This window comes from Sebastes fasciatus, chromosome 1 (assembly GCF_043250625.1).
Source record: "Sebastes fasciatus isolate fSebFas1 chromosome 1, fSebFas1.pri, whole genome shotgun sequence".
Classification (NCBI taxonomy): domain Eukaryota; kingdom Metazoa; phylum Chordata; class Actinopteri; order Perciformes; family Sebastidae; genus Sebastes; species Sebastes fasciatus.
The window spans coordinates 26,179,939-26,193,551 of NC_133795.1; the positions used below are offsets into that span (position 1 = coordinate 26,179,939).

The window sequence follows — 13,613 nt, forward strand, 5'->3', positions numbered from 1 at the left end:
TGGAGGCCATTGTGCGCCACACTGACGCCACAAGTCCTCAGCTCACACGTGCATGTGGATTAGAGGTACAGTCCAGTGATCAGGTTATAATCACAGACACTCAGGGCTCAATCCACCACATGGATGATGTCTGACAGGAAATACACTCAGCCTCTTGTAAGCAGCAGCAGTAAAACCAAAGCTACGACCCTCTGGGAGTTAAAGAATACACTGATTAGTAGTTCAGAAGCAACATGTGCTCTACACCAGTGGCTCATATACAAACAGGAGTGCTACTGTCGTGATATAAGCAAGTCAAAACACACTGATTAACACTGATTTACTTAGAGCTACATATGAATTTGAAAAGGTTAAAAAAATCTCAAGATACATTTGAAAATTGCCTGCATGTGGAGGACATCTTCAGTTCAACATGTCTTAAAAAGATAGCTATACAAAAAAATGAGAAGGGAGCTTAAAACCATCCAACAGAGACAACTTCAACCATCTTCACTGACACAATTAAGCCAACAGTCCTCATAGAAGCGTATATACAGATGGTAAATCACATCAAGAAGAAACCCTCTCTTCCCTGAATGTGTTTAACCACAGAACTTTTTCTGAAATGTAAGATGAAGATGAGAGATGGGAAAGTAAAAGGGATGAGAACGCTTATGGTTGAAATATTAAGAACCACAAAACTAGGAGACAAAGTGCACTGCGGCACCCCAACAACAACAACAACAACAACAACGAAAAAGAAAGAGGGGAGGGATCGGTGTGTAAGCAGATGTGTGTGGTGATCACAGGTTGAATAGAGGAAAGGAAAGAGAAGGACCTGGACTCCAGGGCTAACAGAGTGCAACGGGAGGAAGGAAGGACGGTGGGTAGTACACGTGTGACAGTGACAGCAGCGGCATTCGAGCTGAGGGGCACCCTGGGAGGCAGGAGGACCAAGAAGACAAGAACAAAGACATGTTAAAAAAAACGAGAGAGCATAGAGGGACAGAGCATTTGAATGCACCGAACGGACAAAGACGAAATCCAGTAGGAGCAGTTCGTCACCTGTTCAGCACTAAAGAAGGCAAATTATACGCCAAACATTACTCTACTGCTCGTGTTCTTGTCATACGTTTTTTTTTTATTGTCTGTTAGTTAAAATTCTCCCTCCGCACGGCAGCTCTGTCAAGCTTTGAAAGGTTTCCTCACTGTGTGGAAGCCAGACCCGGATGCTACCTTTAGCTCTGTCATTCTCTTTAACTCCAGCCAAGGTTACCTGAGATTCACAAGCATCACGTTTGTCAAACACTTTGGTTAGTCCTCATCATAACATGATTTTTCTCTTGTAACTTTAAAAGTGAATGCATTGTTTGGAACGGACGAAGTATGTAAGCTAAGCAAGTCAAACAGGGTTACGTCAACAACAGTCTAATCTTATATTATTCCTCATCGTACTTATGATACTAGTCTAGGACTAACTAGCTTTACACTGTAAAACAACAACAATGGCGTTTCTTCATTGCCATGTTTCTAGTCTTTTAGCACAATACCATGTGTTGAAACGTTTGGAATCATCTGTTACGTTGATGTTTTTATTCTTTCCTTCAATAATGGCTATTTTAACAGAGATAGAAACAATATAATTCAGACACTAAATTATTTACATGTGAAATAAGAATAATTAAATAATTCAAACTTCCGTTTAAGAGATAAGATAAAATATTTTCCTTTATTAGTCCCACAGTGGGGAAATGTGCAATGCCGATGTATGATGCATGACAGGAGGAGAATACTGTTTGATTTTTGAATTTATTTTCCAGTCCAGAAAAGCGCAAGTGTAAATTGCAATTGGGCTCTGAATACTTGGGAAGCCGTTTTTCTTTGGACCCTCTGCTGTTAGACTGAAGAGGTTTAAGCTAGAGCTGGGCGATATGGAGAAAATCAAATAGGATATTTTTGACCAAATACCTCAATAATGATATTGCGATGATATTATAGGGTTGACCAATTGGTGCTTTAACAAAATATTAACACAATGAGATTTTTGATAAACAATCATCAGTAATGTGGATGTAATAACTAAGTGGGGAAATGCAAATAATAGAACAGCTAGAACAATTTGGTAAAATTACATCACTTTACCGTGATGCAGCCTTTAAAACAAGGAAAAGACAACACACACATGCCATATTACGATATTATGATATCCAAAATCTAGTCTCATATCAGTATAATATCGATATACTACCCAGCCCTAGTTTAAACTGTTTTGTCAGTCCATAGTATGTCCAGCTGGTATTCCCTGATCCAATTCCAACAGTGCTAACCAGACTAACCTTCTATTTCTATTGTGAACTTTGAAGAATAGCTTTGCTAAAGCATCACACCTGTTAATTCCGGCTGGTTATAGGCTGCATTATTGTGCACTTGACACTGAAACAGAAACCTGTTCCTCTTTAAATCTGCACACATTTTGATGCAACGCTTTCCAGTTCCTTTTACCAATGACGGACGATTTCTTATCTGCTTATTTAACTGTTGCTCAGAGCTACGTTTGTCTCTTTCTGCCCTTTGAAAAATATAGAGCAGTCCTCTCAGACATCTGACTGTAGCGAATGAAGCTTTTATGGCAGGCGATTCCAAACGTTTGAATGGTAATGTGTGTAGCTATCAGGCGCGTATTCAAGACCCCTTTACAGCATTTTTGTTTTACAACAGAGCCAACATTTTCAACAAACTCACGGAGCTAACGTTGACGTACAGTAGCTATAGCTACAGCTGTCTTTTCAGGTGGAAAAATCATCTATCGACAGCTAGAAATGAGAAGTCTGCTTTTATCTACCGTTGTCTGAAATCAGAGACCCACTGTTTCAAATATTACAAGTAAATCTGTCGCAACAGTAACTAAGCGGGGATGGGGGGCTAAGCCAATCTCTCCTTGGGGAACATTTAAAAAAAAAAATGTACGGTGTGTTTAAACCAACTAGACTCGGGAGCACTCACACAGCCATAAAAAACATTAAAACAAATTGCAGCAGATAGGAGTCTACCCCCCTCTCATTTAAAACTTAAACAAGCAGCCAGTCTCATTATGCAGCTCTGTGATTACTCCATATATTATCCTTACAGGCAGGTAGTAAAACAAATTGATTTGTGCCTCTGCATAAGCATGTGGTCTAGCGGCGTGCGTGCTCCCGGCTGTGCAGCTCTCTCAGGTGACAGTGATCACTGAGTGCTCATTATATGCAGCCTGAGAGGTCAATGCATCAACGCGTATAGCTCAGGGTATACGTGAATGTTCACGCAACACACTCAATCAATAGTGACGAAGCAGCGGAGGATGGGTCCAACCAGCGGGGCCCTAGCCCGCAGAAAAGTCCCAGAGGAAATCATATACCCCGCCGGTAAGCAACAAATAAAACTATGCATTCATCATGTTTCGTATATGCACAAAAAAAAATAAAAAATCTCCCCTGATCTGAGTGAGTCACAGAGTTGAGGGGTGGGCGGGATGAAATTGGTAGCAAAGTAGTGACTCATCACTTTCTACCACACACACAGCAAATCTTCCTTTGTAGGTGGCCCATTGGGGATTCAGCGGCAGGGAAGAAGTCGGTCACGAGGTCTGTGTACCTTTTCTGAATTATGATTGTACAACGCAGTGTTTCTACTCCCCCCCCCCCCTGTCCTTTTAACAAGTAGAGCAAATTCAACGCTCACACTCACAGACAGTGAGATACACAGATTGAGTTGTAGGGTGGTACTCACTGCTGATCTCCGCATGCTGTTCCACGACTGAGATACAGGGCGGCTGGCTTTGGTCTCTACGACCTCTGAAGTCAGAGACGTAGGTTGGGCGTAGTGTCTCGCCCTGGCTTGCATTGCCATCTGATAGGCCACCTCAAACGCCTGTCCCAGTGTTAGGATGATCTCGTAGGTCTGTGTCTGCGGGAACGAAAAAAAAAATATTTAAAAAAAGAAGTGTGGTAAAATCAGGAGACACTGAACATAAAGTAAGGTTTAGGGGATAAAGAAAAGAAAAAGTCAAAAAGCCACCATTTCAGCTGACTGACATAAAACACCTTCTTCATAAAGGTTGTCTTTTGGTTTTACAACAGATTTAAACTGAATTCACATTAACCTCAAGAGATGTAGTATATGAGCCCTTTGCTTGTGTGCATGACAAACCGTTTAATTTCCCTAACGACCTTTAACATTTGGTATTAGTTCTTTAGAACAATTTTAACAAGAACATTTAAACCTGCAGTAGGCAGAATATTTTTTGGCATCATTGGGCAAAAATTCCATAATAACCTTTCAGCATTTTGTAATTCAAGTGTTCTGAGAGAAAACTAGACTTTCACACCTCCTCATGGCTCTGTTTTCAGGCTTTAGAAAATCTAGCCCGTGACGGGAGACTTTGACCAATCACAGGTAATTTCAGAGAGAGAACGTTCCTATTGGCTGTGCTCCGACTGGTGGGCAGTGCTTGGTATTTCCTCAACTGATCTCAACATGGCTGCCGGGTCACAAACTTTCTCATTTTACAGCTAAACAGTACACTACAAGATGTTTCTGAAAACATTTGAGGAGAGAAATAGGCATTACAGTAACAGAATATTGATTCATATTTGATCAGCGCTGCCTAGTTTGACCGATTGATCGGAGTTTGTGAGTGATTGACAGCTGCTCAGAGATGGCAAGGCTCCAGCTCGGCTCTGATTGGTTGTTTTCCTCCGGTCTGTGAAATCTTTGCAGATGCCATTAGGAGCACCGGAGGACACACCGGAGGACACACCGGAGGACACACCGGAGGACACCAGAGGACACAGAGGCACATGATTTCTTTCAGATTACCTGTCTCGTGCACTACTGTCAGGATATAGTGACCGTTTTATAAAAATAACTTTTTTTAATCATATTTGCTCCATTTCTACCCACTGCAGTTTTAATGACTCGTGACTCTGTTTGAATATTGGTTTATAATTACAGTTATTTTCTTGGTTTTGAAATGCTTGTTTTCAACAATCTGTTGTGCGTCATACAAAAAACACTGCACAGCACACAAAAACGCTGCTCTTCACATTGTTTGGATAATTACTTTGTATAATTATCAGCTGGCTCTTGTCTAAATATCATGCATATTTTTCAGAGAGAAGTGAAAGCAATTTGTACATGACATTCTGCAACGTGGAGCAGTCGTGTTAAATACAAATAAGTGAGGCTCAAAATTGTGAAAACTTTGATCATTACAATTCAGTTAAAACTGTTTCCCTGCAGTTACCCGACGCTCCACAGTGGTCCATCTGACAAAGAGAAAAGATCGTCTTTGACCTTTACAGAAGCTGAGACACAAATTACAACATAATCTGTGCCTGTATATGAAAATGCCATGCATAGCGGGAGAGGAACTTCAATCAAGCCATTCGACGAGTCAATCAAGAAAATAATGGCCACAGGATGCTGCACGCAGTTTTAACTGCAGGATACGGGACATCCCACAAAGGACACTGTTTTTTCTAAATTATACAATGATGAATTTACAAAAAACTCAAGAATTACATGAAGACTTAAGGGTTTCACCGATAGATGCATGGAATACAATGTGTATACCAGTACAGTTACACTATAAGCTTATATTTAGAGCTACATATATATATATTTAATCAAGCTGACTGAACACAAGACTAGTTCAGATTGTTCTTACTTTAACAGGATAAAGCTGTATTACTCACCACTTCCACAGTGCTGAAGACATGACAGAAGTGGTGGCCACTCTTTAGATCCTTGGTAATGTAAGCAAAAGTGCAGAGGTCATCTGGGTCTTGGGCGGCGCACGAGATGTTCCTGATCTCATGCTCCGCAACTATAGTCTAATGGAGAAAGGAAGGAAGGAAGGAAGTGAGTACTTGTGGGAAATCAAGCACTTATCCGAGAGAATCCACTGCAATATTTTGGTTGGACAGATCGATATACACTTAGACACACAAACATACTTTCCCATTACCTTCGTGGCTGCATCGATGAACTTGACCCCTCTATAGGTAATGGACAGTATGACAACTGGACCCTTTCTGGAATCCTTTGATTTCTGCAATGGACACAATATAGCACAATGGTTCATGCACTATGAATGTAATAAGGGAAATATTAATGTACCAGACTGGGAAACATTGTTGTAATTGTCTTCTGTAACCCTGTCATTTCATGTCTGAAATTTTTATTGTTTATTTTTTTTAATCAATAAAACACTTTTGAGTTGTTCTTCAAAATGTCAGAGCAAATGAAATTAGAAGAAAAATATTGTTAAAGCTTTTCAGTAATACTTACCCTAATTTTAGCACAGGCCTCTTGTGTGGACTCGATCCCTCGTAGATCCCTGATTATCATTGATCCTAGGTACTGGGAGCGAATCAAAACACGCTTCATGTCAACTACCCAGTACAGAATGGGGACACTATAGATGCAGTGAATTAAATGAAATAACTCTGTCAATCTATTTTATGGAACAGTAGGAAATTCTGTCACGTATACTGTATATAAACAAAAGTGTATGTCTGCTTCCATGCTGAAGAAAGTAAAAAGTGACTTACGGTTGCCTCGTACCCGCAGGAGTCCAGGATGAGCTTCTCAGGCTGGTGATGCCAGGCGGACACCGTGGCGTAGGTAGCAGACTGGCTCGGCGGCCGGAGGTTCAAACGAGAGTCTTTCTGTCGTTCACTCTGTCTGTCCTGCGGAGAGGCAAAATCATTGGTTGGTCAACGCAACAAAAACCGGAAAACACAACTATCATTCGTAACATCTGGTGCCGGGATACTTTTCTTCACATATACACACCTCAGTCAATATAGACACTGTATTTTGTGCATATTAGACTTTTGATGAAGGCAACTGCTCGGTCAGCACTTTAACATGAGTCCTTTTCGATCTGCCGGTACGCTCATAAATATTCATGCACATAGTGGGCCTTAAGGTCAATGTATTCTGTGCTCCGCTCCTTCATGAATCACCCGTCAGGGTAAAATATACTACTGACAATAATCCACTAAGCATTTAGAAAAATGATAAGTATTGATTTTTAAACATGACTGATCCTGAGTGGTGCAGTCGTTCAACATTTCCCTCAACTGTGCACGCTCCTCCGGAGCATCTTTGAACTGAGTGAGTCAGAAACAAGGCATGTTTGTGCATGTGTTGCAGTTTGACCTTTGGCAAATGGTAAAATTTGATCACAGAGTTATTCTTAGTTCATTTTCTTGAGGAGGATGTGACGGCCCCTCTGTGTTTGGATCCTCTGCCGTGTGCGTGCTTTCTCTCTCCAGGGCTGCAGACCAGATTGGAGTGTAATCAGTGGCATTGGACTAGGGATGTCACGGTACCAGAAATCTAGTAGTCGATACCAATACCAGTGAATTTCTACGATTCTCGATACCAAATTCGATACCACAGTAAAAAAAAAACAACAACAATGAATCCCATGTAATTCAACACGTACTCTTTTATTAAAAACATATGAACATTACAAAAAACAGAGGCATGTAGCCTTTAAGTAATAAATACAAATAATTTACCCATTTTGTTCATTTTGGCGTATCAGCGGCATGTTATCAATCGACACGCACATACTGACCGTGAATGCATCTGGTCCGTCAGCCAACAGTAAAGATCAGAGTCAGCGCTCTACACATGTTGACCGTCATCTTTTCTTGTAAAATGTCTGGTGTAATCGGTGACACCGGCGTTGTCACAAGTTTATTAACCGGTGGGAAAATTTTCCTCACTGTCACATCACTACCAATGACCATTACAGGCATCGTACGGTACCTTCAGTACTGTAGAAAAAGAGTACTGTCACGTTTTTAGAATTTTGGCATCAACTTGGTACCGAAGTATCGGTTCTTGTGACATCCCTGCATGGGACACACCTGGGCCCAGTGTGCTCCATGCTTAATAGCTTGAGCATGCAACAGTCTGTGTTCGGCACAACATCCATGCAGCACATTTTCACACATCCACTCCCTACACTACGGACTCTACAGATTACTCCCATACATACTTTTGACTTACTTCTTCTGTACTTTTTGGTTAATAAATGTATTTGATCAGTATATCTGTGTGTCTCCTGATTTTGTCAGAGTTCTAGAGCCGGGCTGTGACAAATTGGGGCTAGTCCAATTCTTCTTTTTTGACCTGGCTCTATAACTGTGACAAAGTCTGTGCTGTAAAAACAAGGAAAGGGAACCAAAAACCAAGACACACAGGTATGCTGTGAGAGGAGATCTGCCGAACACAGACTGTTGCATGCTCAGGCTATTAAGCATGGAGCACACCGGGCCCAGGTGTGTGTCCCATGCCACTGACTACAGTCTAATCAGGTCTACAGCACTGGAGAGAGAAAGCACACACACAGCAGAGGATCCAAACACAGAGGGGCCATCACAATGAACCCAAGAAATCTGATCCCCGGCTCCTCCAGTCACATGTCGAAGTGTCCTTGAGCAAGATATTTAACCCCAAGTTATTCCCAAAGGCTGTGCCATCGGTGTGTGAATGAGTATTTAGATTAGATCCTGATGGGCAGGTTGACACCTTGCATGGCAGCCTCTACCAACAGTGTGTGAATGGGTGAATGCTGACATGTTGTTAAGCGCTTTGAGTGGTCGGAAGACTAGAAAGGCGTTATATAAATGCAACTCCGTTTACCATTTAACTGAATTCATGTCAGTGGATGAAGATGCTGTATTTGATTTTTAGTTATTCAAATATTTCTAAAAATTATAGCTTCAAAATTCATACATGTTATTCCTATGGTCTAAGACTGTCCAAAAAAATATTAGCAAACATGAACAACTCTCTCCCAAATCCAGTGCTGAAATGCAAACTTGCAATGTCATCAAGTATAAAGTCAACAACTGTCACAACTCTCACAAAGCTACAACAGAATAAAGCTCATTTGGGTATAAAAAAAAAAGAAAACAAACATCCCGTGGGTCCACAAAATCAGTCTCCCATTCATTGTCTGTGGAGCAGCTCCAGACTTTATACCCTATGACATCACAAGTTTGAGACGTACTTCTCTGGTTTCTGGTTTTGAGAGAGAGTAGCTCATGTTCACAAATACCGATTGAACTTTACTCGGCCATGGAGATAACATTGGAATTCTTAATTTGGATGGCGTTCCCCTTTAAAGTTGGCATTCATGATGGAGATTTAATGGGCTACAGTAGCTAAATAATTCCAGAAACAAATATATTATGTTAGAAAAATGGATGGTAGAGCAATAATTCAGCACTCAAAAACTAACAAGACATACAGTTTTTGTTTTACGTGTCTGAAGAGTTTTGTCTGGTGGAATGCAAAGCTTTAGGGCAGTTCATTGCATTGAACATGAGTTTCATTTTATATATGTGATTTTAATACATTTTCCATATTGTTGTATATATACATTTTTGAACAATTATCGTATGAATTCATTCATCTCAATCAGCCCTAATGGAGGGTTAGCTAAGTTAACTAGCTAAACGTGAGAACGTCTAAAATATCTGTAAATAGATTGCAGTTTTTGAGCCGGAAGCAGCTTCATAAAATGAGTTACCCCTCTGTGTTATATAATACTTACTTATACTAAGTTTCCAGTTTATTAGGTACACCTAGCTAAATCTAATGCAGTCTAATACAACAATCCTGAAATAAATCCTGTAATGTTCAGTTTTTGTTGAAACTGTTTTAGAGAGATGTTGGCAACTGAGTATATTATGAAACATTTTCTAAAAAAAATTTATTGTAAAAATGGGGATAATTGACTAATCCAGCAAATTTAAATGCCTGACAAATCAAAGTACTTCATCACTTATCATCAAATGATATAAACAGCCAATATTTAGATAAAGCAGCCCTGCTCATCTACTTTTTTACACACTGGAACAGTAAAAAAAAAACGTGGCCCTCAATCCATCTCTGTAATTTCCTCAGTCCAAAAGTCTAAATTTATTGAAAAAATATAGATGTAATAATTTCCAAAATTCATATGGTTTTATCTAATGAAATATTCGGCTTCAGTCTATATATGTTGGCGTTTAGCCTTTCAAAAACATAATTTTCACTGCGGTCAAAAAACTGCTCTCCTACACACATCTGTATTAACCCGGCGGTCTAGCAGCAATCTAACAGCACCATAAATTATATTTATATAGCCACAATAACCCGATGACAGACATTCAAGGCCTATCTTGCTCTTGAGTTCACCGTGAATGCGGTGGCAGATGAGGAGAGACCAGTGTGTATTCTATGTCTGAAAACTCAGGCAGCTGACAGTATGAAACCCAACAAATTAAGAAAACATTTAGAAACATTACATCCCAGTCATGTAATAAAAAAGTGGTTTGATAAAGTATAAGTGTGATACTAAAGAGGCAGCTACCACGGTATGAACTGTAGAGGTAATTCATATCATCTCACACTGTGCCGTACATACTGTCACATCGTTCAACCCTAATGACCCCTTTGCTGTTTTCTCTGTTTACACTCTAATGTTGTGGTTCTTGGGTCTGCCCACTACGATTCAACTCAACTAGCAGGTTTAGTTTTGCAGAACGGCGCTGCGTGTGAGAAATGTGACTACAACTCCAGCAACAACATGTGACAAGACACCCTGACACATCTAGCTTCTGTACAGCATCCTCTATTATTCAGTTAGTCGCTCACTGAAATACATTCCCAGAAGACAATAGAAGTGAAATAAGGTGGAACTCACTACAGAGCGCGGCCTCTCGCTATATGAGCGCAGAGAAACACTACAGTCTTGTTCGACTCCTCGCCGCCTCCGGTCCGACTCAGTCAAGGGCAGCAGCATGTCCATGGAGCGACTGGTGTAAGGGTCCATCTGGCTGAGAGGAGATGTGGTCTGGGACAGGAGGTCATGGAACTGTCAAACACACACACACACGCACACACACACACACACGAGTATAAACACACACACACAGCACAGATTAATGATTTCACAGCACTGTCTACATGCACTGGCTGGTTTCCCTGATCTACATCCAAGCTTAATCCTCCACAAAAGAGCCTCTTCCATGGAGATTCTCAATTCTTTTTAGCCCGGTTTAATCTGCCTGGGAAATCAGCCCTGAGTATTTAACTGTTGTGAACATAATGATATTGAAGAATCTCATTCCAAAATTAGATATCTCATGCTGGAAAAAAAAAAAAGGATCCATTTTCTCACAAAATGATGTTGGCACAGAAATTAAGCTTGTCGAGCAACGTTGTTTAACTTCCATCCTGAGCTCCGTTTTGATTGTTGTTCAATAAGAAAGGCAACAGGGTGTCATCATCGATCTCTATTGAAATATCGAGCACTATAACAACAATATCTAATCAAATCCATTTCAAATAATAAAAAAAAATCATTCTGCGTCTTTTATAGACGTCACTGACACTAAATATGGGTTATATTGAGGCCATAAGCAGAACAGTGCTTCTAATTGGGTGTATTGAGCACACCCAATCTATTAACCAAATTAGCGTTGACAGTGTTTCTGCACTTCGATGGTTAAATAGCAGCACTAACAATGCTGCAGCCTAATTCACACTCTTGGTGTTGTAAGGTGCTTTAGATAAACACATTTTCTTATCGCAATCGCAAGAAGTAAAAAGCTAACAGTAGGCTATAAACAAACTACACTACGTTCGCATGAGCGCGAGTATACACAAGGAGTCTGTGAAGGCGGACGTGTCGGCATAATGACGATTTTTAAACTCTTAAGCCCAAGGTTGTTGGAAGGTGTGGTTTGCCTGGACAGACATACTACATACCCAAAATAAATCAATAGCTCCACAACTACCAGGTCTATATGCATGATCTTCATCTCTATGGATAGGTAAGACCCCAGAGAATTCATTCCCAGTGTAAGTAACACTGTGACTGTTACTATGCCTGAGTAAACCGTGATGAACCAAAGGACAAATTTACATTTCTATTCCTGGCCTAAAATATTTTCTAGATTAGACAGTGGATAACACCATTATAGCAATGATGCCATGCAGAGATGCCACTGAATTCATTCAGCAACTCCTTGAATACAACTGTGTCAAAGCAGATATAAATAACACAAAGCACATAAATACTACAAAGGTTTTAGTCAGGATAGGACCAGGCGGACCTGACATTTGCATGATCTGTGCATCATCAGACTCTGCCATTGTGCACAGTGTAAAATCAATAAAAAACAACTATATTGTATAATTTTGACTCCAAATGGAGTAGTTTTATTATAATAATGAAAGGTGATAATAACAAATAAGATCAGTAACAATGTAAATAAGATAACAAAAAATAATCCAAAGTCTAGTATGTACAACCAATATAAAAACGATCAAAAGTATTATAAAGTAAAAATACAATTTCTTGTGCGTTGATTTTGTAACTAAAATATTGAAATCATTGCCAAACAAACATTGTTTGGACAAAATACACTTGGAGTGTTGTTTTAGTAGCGTTAAGGCTTCGTCTTTTAGAAACAATTTGGAAAAAAGACCACCGCAGCTGAAATGTTAAAATCTCTTAAGCCTGTGTTAACCACAGACTTTATTTCAGGCATCTAACTAAAAACCCATTCAAAAAACCCATTGACTTCCAGACGAGGGAACCGGAAGTGCTAAAATGCTAACTCACTTCCGGGTTTTAGGAGTCATTCCTGCAGCACTCTATGAAGACCTTATAATATTGTGAACTGTATCAATTTCCTTACCATAATTGGAGACAGACGACGGGACTTCGATGGAGCCTCTTCATAGGGTCTCTCTGCTATAGAGGCAATGATCCTCTTCCTGTGGCCCAGGGCACCGATCTTAATAACCTAGAGAGGAAAGCATCAGGGCACAACATGAGACAGACTTCCCAGCGAATTGTCACATCAATATCGCACACACAAGGATTTATTTAGACTAAGCTAATAGAGATATATCCAAAATACACTGAGACAGAGTTGGTGGCATGATGCACCCCTCACTGGCAGACATCCACAAGCAAACAGAAATGACTCTCGTCAATAATTCAGCCTCAATCTGTTTTGCCATAAGCTTCAAGTACAGCACTGTCTCCTTCCTGGGACACTCTATAATTCACCATCCTTTTTTGGACATAGTGCTTAAATAACATGAGAAGAATTTGGCGATTTATGGGACACTGACAGGCAGGTAATATGCAAAAAAAACAGGTGATTTTCAAATAACTGTATTACACAGATCCACTTCATTTGTCATAATTCAAATATGTTTTTAATTTACAGTATTTTTTTATTAATTTTTTAGGCCTGCCACCACCCCCCCCCTCCTCTTCAGAGGACTAAATTTACTTTTTATTCTTTTCGAATTAATAGCCAATAAAGGAGAAGAAAAGTAATACGAATAATAATCATAATCTTAGTAAAATCATATTACTTAGAAAAAAAAATTAAATTAATAATAATAATAATAAAAAACAAAACGAAAAAAAGTAGTGGCGAATAGACTGGCCACCTTAACGACATATAAACCAATAAACAGACAACAACAGTGACAAAAAAGACAACATTCAAGAGTTGACATGGATACATTAAGTAACCAGACAAATACGAACAGACAAACAT

At 39.8% G+C, this 13,613-nt stretch overlaps 1 protein-coding gene across 7 annotated transcripts in view; it reads right to left on the bottom strand.

Annotated features, from left to right (window-relative positions):
- Positions 1-13,613, bottom strand: part of anks1ab (ankyrin repeat and sterile alpha motif domain containing 1Ab) — a 50,769-nt gene that overhangs the window by 6,261 nt on the left and 30,895 nt on the right. For 4 of the 7 annotated variants that reach the window (XM_074640038.1, XM_074640002.1, XM_074640012.1 and 1 more), the window contains exons 6-13: positions 12,735-12,842; positions 10,733-10,903; positions 6,573-6,710; positions 6,310-6,381; positions 5,987-6,070; positions 5,715-5,852; positions 3,748-3,924; positions 818-916 (exon numbers count right to left, since the gene is read on the bottom strand). In XM_074640038.1, coding sequence (XP_074496139.1) covers positions 818-916; positions 3,748-3,924; positions 5,715-5,852; positions 5,987-6,070; positions 6,310-6,381; positions 6,573-6,710; positions 10,733-10,903; positions 12,735-12,842 — 987 coding nt within the window. The remainder of the gene's footprint in view (positions 1-817; positions 917-3,747; positions 3,925-5,714; positions 5,853-5,986; positions 6,071-6,309; positions 6,382-6,572; positions 6,711-10,732; positions 10,904-12,734; positions 12,843-13,613) is intronic. The other 3 variants (XM_074640059.1, XM_074640029.1, XM_074640048.1) reach the window with 1 other exon arrangement.